The sequence below is a fragment of the Myotis daubentonii genome, chromosome 8, assembly GCF_963259705.1.
Source record: "Myotis daubentonii chromosome 8, mMyoDau2.1, whole genome shotgun sequence".
Lineage (NCBI taxonomy): Eukaryota > Metazoa > Chordata > Mammalia > Chiroptera > Vespertilionidae > Myotis > Myotis daubentonii.
Window position 1 is genome coordinate 67,239,324 of NC_081847.1, and position 21,223 is coordinate 67,260,546.

Below are 21,223 nucleotides of genomic sequence, written 5' to 3' on the forward strand. Positions count from 1 at the left end.
ACATGATTGTGGATTTGCCAATGCTCATAGAACCATACACCAGAAAGAATGAATTTTATTGTTGCCGTTACCCAGGTAAGAGATGATGGCCTGGACCAAGTGCTAACAGTGCAGGTGGTGAGATGTGGTTGCATTCTACGGGTAAAACCAATGGGATTGGTTGGTGAATTGGATGTGGGATATGAAAGGAAGAGAGGACTCAGGGACTGAGCCAGGTTTACTGCCTGAGGAACGAGAATGTGGTTCTCACAAAATGTGATGGGGGCTGCTGGTGGAGTGAGGACACTAAGTTTGAGATACATATTAGATATTCAAGTTGTATGTATAAACCTGCAGTTAAGTGTGCTTAGAGATATCCATTTAAAAGTCGATGGCTCTTAAAGCCAAGAGAGAGGAAAGATCACCAGGAGGGAGGGAGGGAGGGAGGAAGTAAGAGGGCCGCGCCCTGGGTCCAGGGTTCTGATTCTCTGTGTATTCTATGCTGTTCTAGCTCTTCAGTGGATGGCAGGATGGATTCCCCAAGCTCAGGTTCCAAGCTTTAGGTGGGAGGAGCCAGGTGAGCAGCACTGTATTCGGCGACTTCCGTAGAGTCCCGTCCTGGGACACCCTCCTTCTGCGCTGGGTCTGGCGGTGCCCATAGGTGCCTGGAAGGCGGAAACTTCGGGCCCGGAACTGGGATGTCTGTCGCGCGGGTGACGGAGGGGACGGCTTAAAGGGTCGGACTGCAGCGGCGGCCGCGGGAGGGGCGAACCGGCTGGTGGTCGGGGTGGCGGCGGCATGGCAGGGGTGCGGGTAAACGTGAACGTGGGCGTGCTGGGCCACATTGACAGCGGCAAGACGGCGCTGGCGCGGGCGCTGAGCACCACGGCCTCCACCGCCGCCTTCGACAAGCAGCCGCAGAGCCGCGAGCGCGGCATCACGCTCGACCTGGGCTTCTCGTGCTTCTCGGTGCCGCTGCCCGCGCGCCTGCGGTCGGCGCTGCCCACGTCCCACCCCGCGGCGCCGGAGACCGGGCCTGAGCCCGGCGAGCCGCAGCTTCAGGTCACGCTGGTCGACTGCCCCGGGCACGCCTCCCTCATCCGGACCATCATTGGCGGTGAGCGCGGGCCGGGGACGGGAGCCGGGCTCGCGGACGCCGGGCGGAGCTGTCGGGCGAGGGAGATGGCCTCGCTCAGTAGGTGGGGCCGGCGAGGCCCCGCGAGGCGGACGGGACTCGCCCAAGGCCCCCGGCGCTTGACTTGGAAGCTTTTCCCACCCAGCACCACCGAGCAGGAAGGTGCTTTCCTTAAAAAAGAAAAAAGAAAAAAAGTTATTTTTCAAAAAGTCAAGATGTGTTTGTTATACACGAACAAACTGAAAAGAGTACAAAAATTATATACGTAAAAAATGTCACAAAAAGGTCTCCACTCACCTGTCCTTCGGTCGCCTTGTTCCCATTCCCAGAGTCAACCACTGTTCCCAGCTTCTTGCGTATCATTTCAGAAAAACTCATATAAAGACAAGCATACCTGTGTATACCTATATCCCCCTACTTATTTTTCTTCTTCCTTTTTTTTTTTTTTTTTTAACAAATTGGTAACAACAGATATACTATTTTACTCTAAGGGTTCTAGATCTGTACATTAAAGCTACATCATTCTTTTAAAGGTCTCATAAAATTCCATTGTACACTTGCACCAACATTTCTTAACTATCTCTTAATGATGGATATTTATGCCTTTCCAAGTTTTTGCTAATGATGCTTCAGTGAATTTTCTAGAACAGAAATCTTTGATGGGTGTGCTAGTGTATCTGTAGGATAAGCTCCTAGAACTGAACTGGCGAGGGCAAAGGGCGTGTGTATATGTATTTTTAATATTTTTATTTATTTCAGAGAGGAAGGGAGAGGGAGGGATAGAAACATCAATGATGAAAGTGAATCATTGATCAGATGCCTTCTGCCTGATTGGGGGTCAAGCCCACAACCTGGGCATATGCCCCGACTGGGATTCGATCTGTGACCTGGTTCCTAGGTTGACGCTCAACCACTGAGCCTCTGCTAGGCCAGATGATTATTTTTTATTGAACATGTTTAACCCGCAGTTCTACCACAACAGCATCTTCAAATATTTATTAAAAGGGATGAAAAACAGTGACATAGGCATAGATTTGAAATCTATCAAAAGAGCCCGGCTGGTGTGACTCAGTGGCTGAGCGTCCACCTATGAGACAAGGAGATCATGGTTTGACTCTGTCAGGGCACATGCCCGGGTTTCAGAGGACTCGATCCCTAGTGGGGGGCATGCGGGAGGCAGCAGATCGATGATTCTCTCTCACTGATGTTTCTATCTCTCCCTCTCTGAAATCAATAAAAACATAAAAAAAGAGGAATCAAAGAATTTTGAAAAGTTCTATGTGGGGAGAAGGATGAGCAGGGGCAACTGGAAGTAGAGCCAAAGCAGGTTCCTAGCTGTCACCACTTGGCTCATCAGTGGCATCTTGAAAGTCTTACAGAACATGTCCTTCTCCTGGGACCCTCCAGGCAGCTGTTTTGCTGGTGCGGTAGGGCCAAGCAGGCAAGGGTTGAAGGGAGTTTCTAGAAGTATGTTCTCAGGAGTATTGATTGGACCAGTCTGTGCAAATCCCAACTTGTCTTCCACATGGACTCTGACATGAGCCTAACGTGGTCTGTCTTGGGCTGATGATTTTATTGGCCTCATTGGTCCATGGGCATGCCAAGTCCAATAACACAGTGATGAGTGTGTTAGGTGCTTTCATCATTGTTACTGCTTAACTGTTCCATGCTGTAGGAAGTCTGAGATAATTTCCCCATTTTACAGTAGAGGAAATGGAGGCTCAAAGAAGGGAGGGGATTGGCCCAAGATCACGCTGCTTAAAGTCTGCTACTCAAGCCATATATATATAAATTTCAGTCATCAGATGAATATAAAGAGGCATGTGACCTTCTCTACCCTTTTCTCCTCGTCTTGTAACTGAATTCTGTTTGGTCACATCCAAATATATTTTAAGGGATGGCCCTAGCTGGTTTGGCTCAGTGGATGGAGCGTCAGCCTGCGGACTGAAGGGTCCCAGGTTCGATTCTGGCCAAGGGCACATGCCTGGGTTGCAGGCTTGATCCCCAGTGGGGGGCGTGCAGGAGGCAGCCGATCAATGATTCTCTCTCATCATTGATGTTCCTATCTCTCTATCCTTCTCCCTTCCTCTCTAAAATCAATAAAAATATATTTAAAAAAATATATTTTTTAAGGGATGTACTCTGAGTCAGTCTAGGTTGGAAGTGGAAGAGACAGGTTTTAAAAAAGAGAGAGAGAGAAGGCAAATTCTTAGTTTTTTTTAATATATAATGTAAAGTGATGAAGGATGTACTTTTGGAGTCAGAACTGGGCTTGGGGCCTGGCTTTCACTCTTACTAACTGTATGATTTTTGAATCTAATTCTGGGCCTTCCAAACACTGGCAGATAGTAGTAACTACAAAGCTCTTTATTGGCATTGCTTTTCTGGCATGTTTGCCACTTTCTGGGCAAACCCTACAAAAAGTGTGGTGGTTACCATTTAACAGTTGAGGAAATTGGGATTTAGGGGTGTTGCTAATAAGTGGCATAGCCCAGATGTGCTTCACTGCAAAGCTTTCCCCACGCTTCCTCAGACCACTTTATACTGCCACTGCCCCCTTCTAACGTATACATTTATAGAGAAGCTTTTGATGGGGCACGAAGGTTTCAGATACTGCCCTGATTCTATATCACCAATGCCCCAAGAATTTGGCAAGTCCTTGGTCTAGACCAGTGGCCGGCAAACTGCGGCTCGCGAGCCACACGCGGCTCTTTGGCCCCTTGAGTGTGGCTCTTCCACAAAATACTGACTTCTGTGCACGGGCCACGAAGGTTCAATCGCACTGTACATGCGCGCCCGCACGTGGTGTTTTGTGGAAGAGCCACACTCAAGGGGCCAAAGAGCCGCATGTGGCTCGCGAGCCGCAGTTTGCCAACCACTGGTCTAGACTATAAAATTATAGAAGAAAAGAAGAGGAATTTTTCTCTTATGTGTACATTGTGAATCTTTTTATTTTTCTCTCACCTCCTGAGTGAGACTTTTCTTGTTACAGGCATTAAAATGTGACCTGAGCACATTGGAATGGTGAGACCATGGCTGCTAGTATTTAGCCTTTAATAGGTCAGATCCCTACCCTCCTTTGAAGGGAAAGGAGAAAATAGAGTTTTTTCTTTTGAGGGAAGGATGCTCACATTTAAGGTCCTGCTCTGACCCAGGCCCATTGCCAAGAATTTGATTCTATGCAACAACCTCAAGTGGTGGGCATGTAGTGGGAATATTAGTCTTTTTTTCAGATGAGGAGACTGAAGCTTGGGAAGTAAAATACCCTGGGCTGATGTTGGAACCTAACTCTGTTGCCCTTCTGGTCAGTATCTTTAGTTATCCTCATGATCCATGAGACCGTGGTATCATTGCCTTCTTGAAATGTCTCCAGAGGCCAAATCCTGGCTGGTGGCAGCTGGACTCTTACAGTTCTGGACTTCGTTCTTCCTCTCCTAACCACTTGCACTCCTCCTCTCTCTAACTCATTCTCCATGTAGTAGAAAGTGTACTCCTCTTACAAATGATCCTCAGATCTTGCCAACCCTCAGCTTCAAGACTTTCCAGTGGCTTCTTATCGTGCTTAGAGTAAAACCCAGCTTCCTTTTTATAGCCATAGGAAGAGACCCTCTTTATGGTCAGGCCTTTGCTTTCCAACAAGCCTCATCCCTTCCTCCCCCTACCTTCAGCCACACTGGCTTCATTTCTACTTATTGAATGGGCAGGTCTTTGCACCTGCTGTTCTCTCTGTTTAGTCATCTGGCTCCCCATCATTTACATCTCAGTTTGAATGTCACTTCAGAGAGGCCTCCTCTGATCTACCTATCTAAAGTGTCTCCACCTCTCTTCTCCTCATACTTTCTCGTGTCCATATTTTGTTTCCATATAGCCCTTTCCATTATCTGATATTCTTTATGTGTTTACTTGTTAATTGTCTCTGTTCTCCAGTGTGTTCTCTCTTTTTGGTCCAGAGCCTGGGGTATCGTAGCACTTGGTAAGTTCCAAGTGAATGAACCTGTGTACCAGCTCCTGGGCTAGCTGGTTATAGTGAGCAGAAAGCAGTCAGTATGAAGTAGGTTCATAATGCATGCTGATTCTTTTCCCTTCGTAGGAACTGACAACAGAGCCTGGGAGAGGGCACTGTTCCACGTGCAGAGTGACCTATTGAGCTTTTAGCACTTAGGACAAAAGCAGGAATAACCTAATTTGCTGGGGGCAGGGGTTGGGGAGGCATGATAGGGAAAGAAGAGCTTTCCTAGTAGAGAAAATATCTGGGCAGGGCTCTGAGGCTTAAATCTGCTCTCTTGTTTGTTTAGAATCAGAGATAACAGCTGGCATTTAGGTGCAGCTGGAAATCAGCATGGTGTGTAGGGAGGTGTACCGAAGATGAAAATAAAATGTTGATGGGCCAGATCCCATAGAGTGGTAAGTGTTTGGCTTAGATTAGGCCCTTAGTGTAGATTTCTCCTAAGGGTACTGGGAGGCTTTTAAAGCATGTTTGTGACATGTTCAGGCCCAAACTTTAGAAAGGCAAGATCGCTGGGCAGGGACTCCTACTGGCAGAAGGCACTGCACCTATACCTGGGATTGCGGGAAGATTGGGCTTTTGTTAGTGAATGGTTTGTTGTGAATGGTTTGGACCCCTTGCTGAATACATTATTCTCAGTAGGAGGAAATTAGAACTATTGTCTGAGTTCCATGATGATATCTCTGAATTTTTTTTTACACACACACACACACACACACACACACACACACTCTCTCTCTCTCTCTCCCTCTCTCTCTCTCTGAAATTTAATGTATCATAAAGCTGGCTCTCTTTATTCCTGTTGCTCCCCTAAATAGTTTCATATACAAAAAGAATTATTTCTTAACTTAGAGAAAATTGGGTTTTATCTCCTTGATCTATGTGGCCATAGATACAACTCCTAAGTGGGGCTATGGGGTTAATAACAAATGGGGTAAATAACTTCCCATTTATTTAATGCTACCCTCATGTTTTTTTGTTTACCTTCACAGCAATGTGTGAGGTAAGAGATATTCCAATTTTACAGATGAAAAAGCAGAGGCTCAGAGAGATCAGGAAACACAATTCATAAATGGCAGAGCTGTTTGAATCCATGTTGATCTGACCACACAGCCTATACTCAGGCATTCTCAGTGTGAATGACGAAGTGTGCCTGTCCTCTCCAGTCCCCTGTAGTGGTGTTTCAGGGCAGCATTTTTCTCTAATCCATTTTGAGTATAAACCTTTCAGGGTTAGAACTTCGAAAAGATTCAGTAATGTATGTTTTAAAGACTTGGGTGGGGATGAGGGACTTGGACCCATCCTTAATCTAACTCTGGCAGGAAAGAGGAGAGCTGAAAAATGCCGGTATATTGGTTTGGCAATTTATAGTCCTCTAGTGGCTGCTAGGATTAACAGTGTATTGTCTCCTGGTCTTTTGTTCCAGTAGTTAATGAACAGCAGCTCTTCTGCCACCACTTGTTGCCCTGATCTCTTGCCTCCCTGATCTCTTGCCTCCTGTGCCTACCATTTATTTAAGTGGTTCTTCCTGCGTGGCTTGGACCATCTCAGGTCCCCCTGGACACAGCTGACGAAAGCTGCCAAAGCTTTGTAAGTCTAGCTCAGGGTTACTCTTTTTGGAGGAAAAACAGTCAGCAGCCCTGGAATTTTTATCTCTGCAGCCTGGGAAAGAGTGTTCTTTGTAAAACAAGCTAAGTTGCCTTCTGTTTTTCCAGCTTTCTGAGCTCTTGGTGCCAGCGTGGAGAAAGTGCTTGTCCCTTTGCCCTGTTTTATCAAGGAGTATGCTTGCAGTCTGTCTGAGCTACTTTCTTTGGCCCCATGAAACAGGGTGTTTGTGTGTGTTACTGAATGTGTGCTTTTAACCAGATTTTTAGAAAAATTGATTTTAGGGAAAGGAAGAGAGAGAGAGAGAGAGACAGACACAGAGAGATATATATTGATTTGTTGTTCCATTTACTTATGCATTTATTGGTCGATTTTTGTATGTATTCTGACTGGGAATGGAACCCTCAGCCTTGGCACATTGGGATGATGCTCTAACTAACTGAGCTACCCATCCAGGGCTCAATCAGATTTTTTATATATATATATATTTTTTTTTTTTTTGCAGTAGCTCATAGGACTTTTATTTATTTATTTTTAAAATATATTTTATTGATTTTTCACAGAGAGGAAGGGAGAGAGATAGAAAGTTAGAAACATCGATGAGAGAGAAACATCGATCAGCTGCCTCCTGCACATCTCCCACTGGGATGTGCCTGCAACCCAGGTCCATGCCCTTGGCCGGAATCGAACCTGGGACCTTTCAGTCCGCAGGCCGACGCTCTATCCACTGAGCCAAACCGGTTTCAGCAGATTTTTTATATTAATGTGTGGGCATCTTCACATAATGCCCAGAAAGCCATACAGGACAAGCAGAGATAACAAACTGGGGGCCTGACCATTTGAGATATTTGGATGTTATTCTAATGCAAAACCAACCAACCAAGCAAAGGAAAAAACCCTACTTTTGGTTTTCCTTGTCCCTAAGTCTTTTTATGAATCTGTGTAGAAATACAGATTCTGTGGTATTAATATATGTTTGCCCTAAAACAGTGGTTCTCAACCTTCTGGCCCTTTAAATACAGTTCCTCATGTTGTGACCCAACCATACAATTATTTTCGTTGCTACTTCATAACTGTAATGTTGCTACTGTGATGAATCGTCATGTAAATATCTGATATGCAGGATGGTCTTAGGCGACGCGACCCCTGTGAAAGGGCCATTCGACCGCCAAAGGGTTTGCGACCCACAGGTTGAGAACTGCTGCCCTAAAATATTGAGGCATATATATACTTATATTTTAATCCTCATCGAGGACATTTTTCCATTGATTTTTAGAGAGAGTGGAAGAGAGAGGGGAAAGGCAGAGAAATATCAATGTGAGAGAAACACACTGATTGGTTGCCTCTTGCACTAGCCCTGAACGTGGGACTCTTCAGTCCACAGAATGACGCTCTATCCACTGAGCCAAACTGGCTAGGGCTATTGAGGCATATTTAAAGGAGTTGATATAAGTGGAAATGCAAACTTAACCTTAACTTCTTTAGTTCCTAGAATCTGCCAGGTATAGGTTCCCCGAACCTTGGTGCTTACCCAGGGAAAGTTGCCTTTTATTTTTTTATTCTTTGTTGAAAGGTGTGCACCATACCAAAGTTTCTCTTCTCTAGTGCCACTTAAATTTATTTTATTAATATTTAGAGAGAGAGGGGAAAGGAGAGAGAGAGAGAGAAACATCAATAGGCTGCCTTCTGCACTGACCCTGCAACCTAGGCATGTGCCCTGACTGGGAACTGAATCAGCAACCTTTCGGGCCGGAATGACACCCAACCAACTGAGCCACACCGGCTCGGGCCAGTGCCACTTTTGTGATGTTCTCTACTGGTGTCTCTTGTTTTAACTTGCTTAAAGCCTCTTTATGTCCAGATTGGAAGTCAGCCTCCCTCAGTGCCAAGTTTCTATTCAGATACAAGTTTTCCTGTTTTGTCTGCTACCTTTTCACTCTCTGACCCCACCTGATCTCTATCCAAGTTGGAGTGCCTTTAGCCATCTCTAGGAGAGTCTCAAGTTGAGCTGTGTCTGCAGTACTTTCTCCTGGAGTTGGACAGCGGGTGACTTTACTTCAGTTTCGATGACAGTGTGGGAGTAGCACAATATCAGAGATGCAGCTCTGAGTTTAAATTAATGCAGAATATTTGAACAGGAACCAACAGAAAAGAAAAATGGAAACAGGTAGTCATATTTCATTCTGTTAGGGTACATTTTTCTTCTCATGGGGCTTGCCCTTGAGAACAAAACATATCAAATGTTAAATCAAAGAATATTTTTGTAGTCATGCTAGGAATAGAAAATAATGCAAAGACTTTGCCTTGTTAAGGCAGATATTTTTGCTGGAAGGTTATAATCAAAGTCAGAAGGAAATCATAGCCATAGCTTTTGTTAAAGCTGTAATCATTTAAAATTAATTGTTTTTAAACTTTTCACTTAGCATCTCTTTTGTTTTCTCTCAGCATGTCTCTTGGGGTTTTCTTCAAAGTCAACCCATCCAGGATGGAATAAGATTTGAACAGGCATCCCAGGCATCATAAATTAAGCCCTGGGACATATCCCCATCACCCTACTCCCCACCTCCACTCCACGATGGCTGTCATTCCTTGTTGGCTGGAGCCTCAGTTGACCTTGGGCTATGCTGAATGAAGATGACAGTATAGTATATGCAGCTCTGATGCTTTAGGTAACCCAAGGCCTCAGTCCTGATGAGGTGGAGCCTGTCATTTCTGAGGTGGCCTCAGGGTGGAGCGGGGAGTAGGAATGAGCTGGGCTCCAGTTCCACCTCATGCCTCCAGTTCCACCTCATGCCTCCACTCCTCTGTTGCAGGCTGTCTTCCAACTGTTGTTCCCATTAGCCTCACAAGGGGCATCACAGGACAGAGACAGCTGAATTACTCTGTGTGGGCCAGGCACATAGATATTCAATAATATTTTTAAACATTTATATTGAGACTAGGGGCCCGGTGCACGAAATTCGTGCACTGGGTGTGGGGGCGGGGGGGGGGAGTGTCCCTCAGCCCAGCCTGCCCCCTCTCTCACATACTGGGAACCCTCAGGCGTTGACCCCCATCACCCTCCAATTGCAGGATGGGCCCCTTGCCCAGGCCTGACGCCTCTATCAGAGGCATCAGGCCTGGGCAGGGGACCCTCATTTCCCCCCATCACTGGTTCTGCCTCCAGCCCAGGCCTGATGCCTCTGGCCTAGGCGTCTGGCCCGGGCAGCGGGGACCTGCAGTGGCAGCGGGGGGCGCCGCGATCACGCGGGCTCCGCCTCTGCCCCTGCAGGATGCCTCTGGCTGAGGCATTCGGCCCGGGCAGCGGGGACCCACAGCTGCAGCGGCCCCGCGATCGTGGGCTCCGCTTTAGGCCCAGGCAAGGGGCCCCTAGCTCCTGGGACTGCCAGCTTCGACCGTGCCCAGCTCCCATCGCTGGCTCCACCCCTACTTCCTGCTATCACTGGCCAGGGTGGAAAAGGCGCCTGATTCTCCGATCATGGCTGGGGGGCAGGGCAAAGGCTGCCCCAGGGCCACCTTTGCCCTGCCCCCCAGTTCTTAGATCCCCCCTGGGTTTCTGATCACTGTCAGTGGCAGGGGGCTTCTTCCTGCTTTCCCTTTCGCCTCCCTGCATTGTGCCTACATATGCAAATTAACCGCCATCTTGTTGGCAGTTAACTGCCAATCTTAGTTGGCAGTTAATTTGCACATAGCCCTGATTAGCCAATGAAAAGGGTATCGTCGTACGCCAATTACCATTTTTCTCTTTTATTAGTGTAGATATAATTCACATACCATAAATTCACCCATTTTAAGTGTACACTTCAATGTGGTTGTTTGTTGTTGTTTTTTAAAATATATTTTATTGATTTTTTGCAAAGAGAAAGGGAGAGGGATAGAGAGTTAGAAACATCAATGAGAGAGAAACATTGATCAGCTGCCTGCTGCACACCATCTACTGGCGATGTGCCCGCAACCAAGGTACATGCCCTTGACCAGAATCGAACCTGGGACCTTTCAGTATGCAGGCCAACGCTCTATCCACTGAGCCAAACTGGTTTTGGTTGTTTTTTCAGTATATTCACAATACTGTGTAGCTGTTGCATAGTCTAAGTTGAGAATATTTTCATCACTACAAAAAGAAACCCCAGCCCTAGCCAGTTTGGCTCAGTGGATAGAGCGTTGGCCTGTGGACTGAAGGGTCCTGGGTTTGATTCTGGTCAAGGGCACATTCCTGGGTTGCGGGCTTGATCCCCAGTAGGGGGCGTACAGGAGGCAGCCGATCAATGATTTTTCTCTCTCACCATCATTGATGTTTCTGTCTCTTCCTCCCTGTCCCTTCCTCTGAAATAAAAATTTATTTAAAAAAACAGCAACAACAACAACAAAAAAACGCAAAAAGAAACCCCATACCCATTAGCAGTCACTGTCCATTCTCTCCCCCAGACCTAGGCAAACACTAATCTACTTAATGTCTCTATAGATTTGTCTTTTCTGGACATCCTATCTAATAAAAGAGAAAAATGGTAATTGGCGTACGAGCTACCCTTTTCATTGGCTAATCAGGGCTATATGCAAATTAACTGCCAACTAAGATTGGCAGTTAACTGCCAACAAGATGGCAGTTAATTTGCATATGTAGGCACAATGCAGGGAGGCGAAAGGGAAAGCAGGAAGAAGCCCCCTGCCACTGACAGTGATCGGAAACCCAGGGGGGAGCTAAGAGCTGGGGGGCAGGGCAAAGGCGGCCTTGGGGCTGCCTTTGCCCTGCCCCCCAGCCATGATCAGAGAATCAGGCGCCTTTTCCACCCTGGCCAGTGATAGCAGGAAGTAGGGGTGGAGCCAGCGATGGGAGCTGGGCACGGTCAAAGCTGGCAGTCCCAGGAGCTAGGGGTCCCTTGCCTGGGCCTAAAGCGAAGCCCACGATCGCGGGGCCGCTGCAGCTGCGGGTCCCCGCTGCCAGGGCCGGACGCCTCAGCCAGAGGCCTCAGGCCTGGTCAAGGGGCCGATCCGGTGATTGGTGATCGGAGGGTGATGAGGGTCAACTCCTCTGGCCGAGGCATCAGGCCTGGGTGGGGGGCGGAGCCGGGGATTGGGGGGATATGATGGCCCCCTTGCCCAGGCCTGAAGCCTGGGTCAGAGGCGTCAGGCTTGGGCAGGGGGTGGAGCAATCGATCAGAGGGAGATGGGGGTCCCCTGCCCAGGCATGATTCCTGGGCCAGAGGCCTCAGGCCTGGGCAGGGGCCAGAGCCAGTGATCAGGGGGAGATGGGGGTCCCCTGTCCAAGCCTGACACCTCTGGCGGAGGCGTCAGGCCTGGGCAAGGGGCCGATCAGGCGATCGGAGGGTGATGGGGGTCTACGCCTCTGGCCGAGGCATCAGGCCTGGTCTGGGGGCAGAACCAGTGATGGGGGGAAATGAGGGTCCCCTGCCCAGGCCTGACGCCTCTGTCAGAGGCGTCAGGCCTGGGCAATGGGCCGATCCTGCGATTGGAGGGTGATGGGGGTCAACACCTGAGGGCTCCCAGTATGTGAGAGGGGGCAGGCTGGGCTGAGGGACACTCCCCCCGCCCCACACACACACCCCCAGTGCACGAATTTCGTGCACCGGGCCCCTAGTTTCATATAAATGGAATCATACAATATGTGACCTTTGTGTCTAGCTTCTTTTACTTAGTGTAATGCTTTCAAGGTTCATCCATGTTGTAGCATGAACTATATATACTTCATTCCTCTTTTGAAAATAATTTTTTATTTTTAACTGTTGTAAAGTATATACTACATGAAATTTACCATCTTAACCATTTTTATGTTTACAATTTGGTGGCATCTATATCTAGAACTCTTTTCATCTTACAAAACTGAAACTCTATACCCATTAAATGATAACTTCCCATTCCCCTTACCCCAACTATACTTCATTCCTTTTCATGACTGAACAGTATTCCATTATATGGATAGACCACATTTTTGTTTTTTAAATCCATTCATCAGTTGGAGGACATTTGGATTATTTTCACTTTTTGGCTGTTACAAATAATCCTGCTATGAACATTGGTGTACAAGTCTTTGTGTGGAATGTTTTCATTCTCTTGGGTATAAACCTAGGAGTGGAATTGCTGGCCCATAGGGCAACTCTATTTCTACTTAAAGAACTTCCAGGTTGTTTTCCACAGCAGTTATACCATTTTACTTTCCCACCAGCAATGTATGAGGATTCTAATTTCTCCACATCCTCACCAACACTTGTTATTGGTTTGTCTTTTGGATCATAGCCATCATAGTGGGTGTGAGGTGGTATCTCATTGCATTTCCTTGATGGCTAGTGATGTTTAGCATGTTTTCATGAACTTGTTGGCCATTTGTATATCTTCTTTAGAGAACTATCTGTTTAGATCCTTTGCCCATGTTTTAATTGGGTCATTTGGCTTCTTTTTAAAAAGTTTATTATTTATGAAAGAGAGAGAGGGAGGGAGGGAGGGAGGGAGGGAGGGAGAGAGAGAGAGAGAGAGAGAGAGAGAGAGAGAGAGAGAGAGAGAGAGAGAAACATTAATGTGAGAGAGAAACATCGATCGTTGCCTCCCACGTATGTCCCGACCAGGGACTGTACTGTACCTGCAACCTAGGTATGTGCCCTGACCAGGAAATCCTACCCACAAGTTTTGTGGTGTTAAGGATTTTTAACATTTATGTTCATCAGGAATATTGGCCTGTGATTTCCTCTGTAGTGTCTTTATCTGGTTTTGGAATTAGGATAATGCTGGCCTCATAAAAAGAGCTTGGAAGTCTTCCCTCCTCTTGAATTTTTTGGAATAGTTTGTGGTTGATAGGTGTTAGTTCTTCTTTGAATGTTTAGTAAAACTTGCCCGTAAATCTGTCTGTTTCAAAAATTTTGTTTGTTGGGATTTAAAAAAAAAGTTTTTATTGATTTTAGAGAGAGAGAAAGGGAGAGGCAGAGAGAGAAACATCAATCAGCTGCCTCCTATATGCCCCCTACTTGGGTTTGAGCCTGCAACTCTGGCATGTTCCCTGACTGAGAATCAAGCAAGTGAATTCTCGGTGCAACGGGACAACACTCAACCAACTCAGCCACATGAGCTAGGGCTGCTGGAAATTTTTAAATTACTCCTTTAATTTCATTAGTTGTTATTGGCCTATTCAGGTTTTCTGCTTCCTCCTGATTGAGATTTGGAAGATTGTATGTTTCTAAGAATTTGTCTATTTCACCCAGGTTGTCCAATTTGTTGGCATATACTTGTTTGTAATATTTTTTTATAATCCTTTGTATTTGTTTGGTATCACTTGTCACTTCATCTCTTTCATTTCTGATTTTATTTATTTGGGTCCTCTCTCTTTGTTTCTTGTTGAGTCTGGCTAAAGGATCATCAATCTTGTTTATCTTTTTGAAGAACAGGTTCTTGGTTTCATTGATCTTTTCTTTTGTGTTTTATTTATTTATTTTTAGTTTCTATGTCATTTATTTCTGCAATGATCTTTATTATTTCCTTCCTTCTACTTCCTCTGGCCTTTACTTGTTGTTGTCTTTCTAATTTTTTTTAGTTGTAGGGTTAGATAATTTATTTGAGCTTTTTCTTGTTTCTTGAGGTAGGTAGGCCTGCAATGCTATGAACTTCCTTCTCAGGAGTGCTTTTGCTGTGTCACATAGATTTTATGTTGTTGTATGTTCATTTCACTTGTTTCCAGGAAGTTTTTTATTTCATTTTTTATCTCATTGGTAGCCTATTCATTGTTTAATAACATACTATTTAGTCTCCATGTATTTTAATTTTTTTGAATTGATTTATAGTAGTTGATTTCTAGTTTCATGCCATTGTGATCTGAGAAGATGCTTGATATGATTTCAATCTTCTTGAACTTGTAAAGGCTTGTTTTGTGTCCTGACATGTGGTCTATCTTTGAGAATATTCCATGTGCACTTGAGAAGAATGTATATTCTGCAGCTTTGGGATAAAATATTCTATAAATGTCAATTAAATCCAATTAAGCTTCAAGTGATCCACAGCTTGTAGCCGCCTCCACTGGGCTTAGCTGCCCATGGGAGGGGCCACACTGAATTCCTAGGCTGTTTTTTTAGCTGCATGGCACCCGAAGGTGGGTCAGCAAACATTCAGTCTTTATGGAAGATTGGGTTATTTAGCTTTTTATTAATGAGTTGTGAGAGTTCTTTTTGCATTCTGGATACCAGTCCCTTATTCAATATATGATTTGCAAATATTCTGTGGGTTATCTTTACTCAATAATATTTGAGTTAAAGAAATAATTGAGTTGAGTTGAATTAAATAAATAAATATATATTGACAGAATTAAATGTTCTCAACACATTATTTGGCCTGTGGTAGGTGTGTAGCAAGTGCCATTTGCTTGTTTCTGGAAGGCCTATTGGGTTCTCTTCTGTTCTCTTCCTGGATCTGCCCATTTCTGTCTTTCCTGCCTCGCAGGAGATGGTTATCTGACTATTCATCCCTTGGTAGGGCCTCATCCCACATTAGGGTCTTGTCCAGGGTCTAGCCTGCAGATATGTCTTGATGGCCCATATAATAGCTTAAAATATTTAAAAACTCATCACTATTTAAAAGTCAGGATTTCTTATATAACAACCCAGATTCCTGGATTGTCTGGAAACAAGGAGACTCTCGTGTCCATGGAGCCATGCTCCAGCCTGTAGGCACTGGCCCAAAGCTGAGTAGAAAGGGTATATGCGCTTCAGAATGCTCTTCTTTCTCTTACATGCCTGGGCCCTGGAGACATTTGGGCTTGTATTCAACCACTTATTCAATGATTCTGCAAACATATATTGTGCATTTGTTTGAAAGTGAGGACAAGTGCCTATCTTCAAGGAGCTCCTAGTCCTGAGGCTAAGTAAGAGCAGGGGCAGTGCCAACAGCCAGTTAAGATAAGATGCAGAGTTATAAGGGTTTTATGAAAAGGAGCATAAGATGTGAATACCCTAGAAGGGTGGTCTGGAAGTTTCCACGCAGAAAAAAAGAAAGGACAGAGCTGACCCATGTCACAAACTGAGTGGTCAGCAGAATGAGAGTGTACCTGGCCAAAGAAGAGGAATAGTCAGTAGCTGCCACTTTGAAGTGTGGGGGAAGTGGGAGGTGAGGCTAGGGCATCAAAATAATGGGTGAGGGAGGAGGAGGGGCTGTCTTATTGACACTTTGAAGGATGGTTGAGATTTTGCCAGTGGAGAAGGTGGGAGGCTTTCCAGCTACAGGACTTGAAGTAGACAAAGATACAGCCAAGATGAAGGAAGGGCTGGAATGTGAAGTTCACAGAGGGACCATTAGGGTGTTGGAGCTGCAGAGGCAGGTGTGGCCCAGAGCACAGGAGTTTGGAGAGCCTCTTGTGTGTGTACTGGCTTTTGAAGAGTCTGAGGAGAGGGCAATGACAACTAGTCTGGTGGTTGGACATCCCTCCCCCCATTGTGACTGCAGCTTTCAGAGCTGCTGGAAGAGGGAGAGGGAGCGTGATACCACTGGCAGAAGGGCACCATCAGAAGGAAAGTGTGGCTCCTGGGGTGTGGATATGGGAGGCTGAGTAAAGGCTGAAGAGCCATCTGCCACTCAGAGGGAGCGAAGCGGAATGGACACTTTTAAGAACAGCCCCTGTCTGCTGGACACTGTTCTAGACCCTTGATCATCTCACTGCACCCTGCAATCCCGGCTCTGAGGATGTGTTTCCCCTCTATATCACATAGCCCCTAAAAACAGGACTCCACAGGCCAGTGGGTGGAGCAGGGTTGTAACCCAGTCAGGTTTCTGAGCCCTGATTTGCCCAGGAGCCACTCTTTCACTTTAGCCCCGTCCTTGCTTAGGAGTTTATGGATAAGTCAATTTGTCAAAAATAGAGATTTCTGTTTCCATTCTCTCCTGGATTATTTGAGTTGTTTTTTTGTTAATTGGGCCTTTTATTTTCTTGTGCTGTGTGATTAGGCTCAGCTGCTTTGAAGTGGCCCTAGTTGGGTGGGGAGGGAGCGGGAAGGACTTAGTTAACATGGTGATCCTCTCTTGGCAAGAGAAGAAACAAGTTTTACTGTTGAGAGAGAAGTTGACGTTCTCTCTTTTCATATCTCTTGTGTTGTGATGATGCCTCTCTTGTCTTGGGGCCTTTAGGAAGACTGAAATAATTTCCTTTGTCTCTAACCTGCTTCCTGAGGATATTTATTTGGTGGCATGCACAGGTGCTACCTAAAGATAAACCTTAATTATTATTATTATTTTTTTAATTAGGGCTTGGAATTGCTAGCATTGACCTACTTGGTTGGCCTCAGGAACCTGCCCTGGCTTCATCCTTTACCACAGATTTATTTGGGTTGCCTAAAGCTCTGGAAGGGTCAATGGCTTGTTCTTGGTCTTCTGACACTGGGACTCGAGCTCTGCCTTCCCAGTTATATTGTAGTGTGGTACTAAAAAAATAGCTCTACTTGTGGTCATTTCCAGGTGAATTTCAGGGCTTATACCATAAGCACCAAAGACCCTTGTGTGTGTGGGTGTGCGTGCTCAGTGTTCTCTATTCTCTAAAATGATCCAGGGCACATTCAGAGATGGTCCTCAGAACTTCTGATCTAGGGGAAAAAGACTTTACCTAAGAAGGATTCCATTTTTTGAGCACTTGCTGTTTGATACCCACAGACAGTAGACCATGGAAAGATTGGGAAGGAAAGCTAGTTTTTGCCCTCACTTTGTTTACCATTAGTTTTCACCATGGCCAAGAGAGGGCTGACAGTACTTGCCAACAGATTGTTCTGGGAATATTCTGGGTGGCACAGTCTAGCATGGTAGCTGTTAGCTATTGGGGCTATTGAGCACTTGCACTCAAGCTAGTGCAACTGAGGAACTGAAATTTTAATTAATTTAAATATGAATAGGTGATTCTAAACCTGAGTATCTAACTGCTTATTGGGCTGGTTTCCCCACCAGTAAACACCAGAGGCCCTCAGACTCCATAACTGTAAGACAACCCTCTTTACTTCCTTCCCTTCCCAATGAAATGATATCTCCATTCTCAAAAGGCACAACTTTTTTTTTTTTTTTAAACCTTCACCCTAGGATATTTTTCCATTGATTTTAGAGAGAGTGGAAGAGAGAGGGAAAGACAGAGAGAAATACCTATGTGAGAGAAGCACATCGATTGCTTGCCTCCTGCCCTGACCAGGGCCTGGGCTAGGGAGGAACCTGCAACCAAGATACGTGCCCTTGACCAGAATGGATCCTGGGACCCTTTGGTCTGTAAGCTGATGCTCTGGTCACTGAGCCAAACCGGCTAGGGCAAGGCACAACCTTTGATATGATCCTTAGCATATCCTCCTTTGCTTTCATATGAATCAGTTACCAGATCTTGTCCCTCCTGCACATCCTTTAACCTGTTCACCACAGCTACTTCCTTAGAACAGGTCTCTACTAGCTCCTGACTAGATGCATAAAACATTTCTTCACAGTCTCTGATTGCTAATATAATTACTTTTCTTTCCTGTTTAAAAGTCTTCAGTTCTCCGTTGGCATAAATGCCAATCCCTCAGTATGGCTGACAAGGTCCTTCCAGGTGGGTCTGTGTCTCTCTGTCTTTGTCTGTCTCTCTGTCTCTGTCTCTGTCAAGACTCCCAAGCTTAATGAACTACTTGCAAAGCTCTGGACAGATGTTTCTGGCTGACGTGCATGTTTTGGGGAGCCCTCACTGCTGGCCCTCCACAGCCTAGATTAGGTGACCATCATTTGAGGGCCTATAACATTCCCTAGGATCTCATTTTCTTTCCATTTGTTGTTATTTTCTGTTTACTAGATTATGTTTTCCACTGGACTTGATCCCTTTGATGGCAGGGGCCTATTATCATTCAACTCCATCTTTAAGGGCCCAGGACAGGGCATGGCACAGAGTAAATGTTTGGTACTTGCATACATGAATGAATGAATGAATAGATGAAGAGGTCATTTCCCACTGCCTGCAGCAATTATGCACCCTCCTGTGGTACTTTAAACCACTGGCCAAACAGAGTTCACAGTGGAGGAAGCCTGCCTTGAGGTTAGACAAGTTAATCTTTCAGTGGAAATTCAATCCTCATATTTCATTTTCAGGCCACTTTGCGTAGCAAAGTAGTTTAACTCGGAGCAGATTTCTGCTGTGCTGATGGTTAATTTCATGGCCCACAGAGGGTCAGCACACTAGTGCCTGGAACACGGCGACCACAGTGCAGCTCACCGCACACGCTGAGGGCCTGGCAGCCCTGTTATTTTAGAGAAGCAGTTTTCAAACATCATTCAACAGACTGATTTTGAGTTAACAGGGGTGACCTTTTCAAGAACATTTTAAAAAGCTATAACATAGATCCCTCCCAGACCGTATATTTTCCTTTCTCCACGTAGTTCAAAGGGATTGAGTTTTCTCATAGGTTTTGCCGGCAATCTTCAGCTTGACCCTGGTTGTTTAAATCTGCTGAAGGAAATTTGAACAAACTTGTTCTTTGGTAATTCTTCTGCCTCTGTGAACCTTTAACCTTAAGGTTTCTTTCAGAGCCAGGGGCTGCATTGTCACCAGCCGTCCCTGCTGGGGCTTTCAAAGGGCATTGTCTAGTGTGTCTGTTTTCACTTTGCTACTGGAGTTCTTTTGAGGAAGGGTATTAATTCAGACCTGATTCTGAGACAGGACGAAGATTTTTAAACTCGCCCCAGAGCTTGGGGTCGGGGAAATGAGCATAATGCAAGCCTGTGGCTGGTGCCAGTGATTGTTCTACAAATAGTCTGTGAAGGTGAAGGAAGAGGCGGCCTTCCAGAGATTGATTGGACATATTTGCTGTCCAGTGAGTGACCCCAGATCTGTTCAGGTCTTGTTTGACAACATGACAAAAAGAGATTCCTATCTCTGAGGGCCTAGAGTCCCTTCCAAATATAAACTTCCTTTAGCACCAAGTTCTTACGAACTTGGGAGGCCAGACATGAACTTGGGGTTCATATACCATTACAAAAATAAAGTTGCTGGGGAAAGAGAGGAGTTCTCGGAGGCAAAAGGGTAGAAATTCGATGCTGCTCCTGTTGTCTTGCTCTGAGACTGACTCACCTCCGTCAGGTAGCCAGTTTCACCATTTAGTTTTTATGTGTTTTCTCAAAGGAAAGCCCAAAGACACCCCAAAATGTGTGACATCACAGTCATAGGCCCCTTTGGGCTTTGGGGCTGGTGTCTTGGGTCCTTGACTCCTGCAATGTGTCACTAGACAGCTCCTTGTTTGTTTTGTCACTCACTCTTTTCAATAGGTTGGGGCTGTTTGAGCAGCTGGTCAGGCTCCTTGGCTTTCTTTCATTTCTTCTCCCCGGATTCTTAGTGTCCTGAAGATTTGTCTAGGTTACCTTATTCCTGAAGGTCACACATTGTAGAAGTAAAGGTGTTTCATTACATTAATTAATTCAGTCAACAAACCCTGAGCAACTTACTACATGCTAGGAGTTGGGTTTACATTGGTGAACAAGGCAGCAGTGATTCCTACTTTCATGTACCTCACTTCTAGTAGTGTGGGAGGAAGACATTACAGAAGTAAACAAATGTGCAGAATTATAAGTTGTGATAGTGCTATGAAGGACAATACATGATGTCCAGAGAGGGATGAATTGGTGAGGGGAATCTAGTTTGGAAGCCAGGGAAGGCCTTTCTGAGGAAATCAAGTTTAATCTAAAATTTGAAGGAGGAGCAGGAGCTGACCACTGCAGTGTTGGGAGGGAGTGGCACATGTGAGAGTTTTGAGGCAGAAGAGAGGTCGGGCTGTTCTACAAGTAAGAAGTCAATGTGTCTGACTGTTTCATAGATAGTTTCCACAAAAGAGACCTGGTATGGAACCGATATATTTGGACAAATATGTATACTTGGACTCTAAGTCACTCGATTTTGCTGGAAGATAAAGCAACTGCATGTCTTTTCATTCTGATAATGAGGGCAGAGAACAAGAGGGAGGAAGACAGCCAGCCTCTGGAGGCATCTGGTCGCAGCACGGCTGTCCTTTTTTGGTCTTCTTCCACCCATAGTATTGTAGGTTTCTGGTACTGCACTCTCATTTCCTTCCTGTTGTCGAGGGAAGGGCTGAAGTGGAAGGTAGGAGCTGGCAGGCAATCCTGCAGTGAACCAGAGTTCTCACTGCTCTGTGACTATTTGGTCATTTACTGTTAGCTCATTGACTACTTATGATTCACAGTCAGGCAGAGGTTAAGGATATATTCCTGAACCACTGTACCAAGCACTGGATATCAGAAATGGTAAATGAAGTAGCTGAATTCACTGGTAACCAGCCCAACTTCTGACTACTGGCCAAAGCCCGTAGAGCACATGCCCCTAAGTATTTTCTTTTATATATATAGCTACATATATAAAAGGCTAAAAGCGACCAGCCAGCTGGTAGGTATGACACACACTCACCACCAGGGGGCAGATGCTCACACAGGAGCTGTTGAGCGACAGCAACTTTGCAGAGTGCCCTCTTGCACTCCAGGACCCCTCAGGAGATGTCAGACTGCTGGTT

At 45.6% G+C, this 21,223-nt stretch overlaps 1 protein-coding gene across 3 annotated transcripts in view; it reads left to right on the forward strand.

Annotated features, from left to right (window-relative positions):
* Positions 1-703: 703 nt before the first annotated feature.
* The window catches only part of EEFSEC (eukaryotic elongation factor, selenocysteine-tRNA specific), a 247,626-nt gene continuing 227,106 nt past the window's right edge, over positions 704-21,223 (forward strand). Inside the window, exon 1 of one of the 3 annotated variants that reach the window (XM_059706790.1) lies at positions 704-1,096. In XM_059706790.1, the coding sequence (XP_059562773.1) occupies positions 778-1,096 (319 nt within the window). In that variant the 5' untranslated portion in view covers positions 704-777. The remainder of the gene's footprint in view (positions 1,097-21,223) is intronic. The other 2 variants (XM_059706789.1, XM_059706788.1) reach the window with 2 other exon arrangements.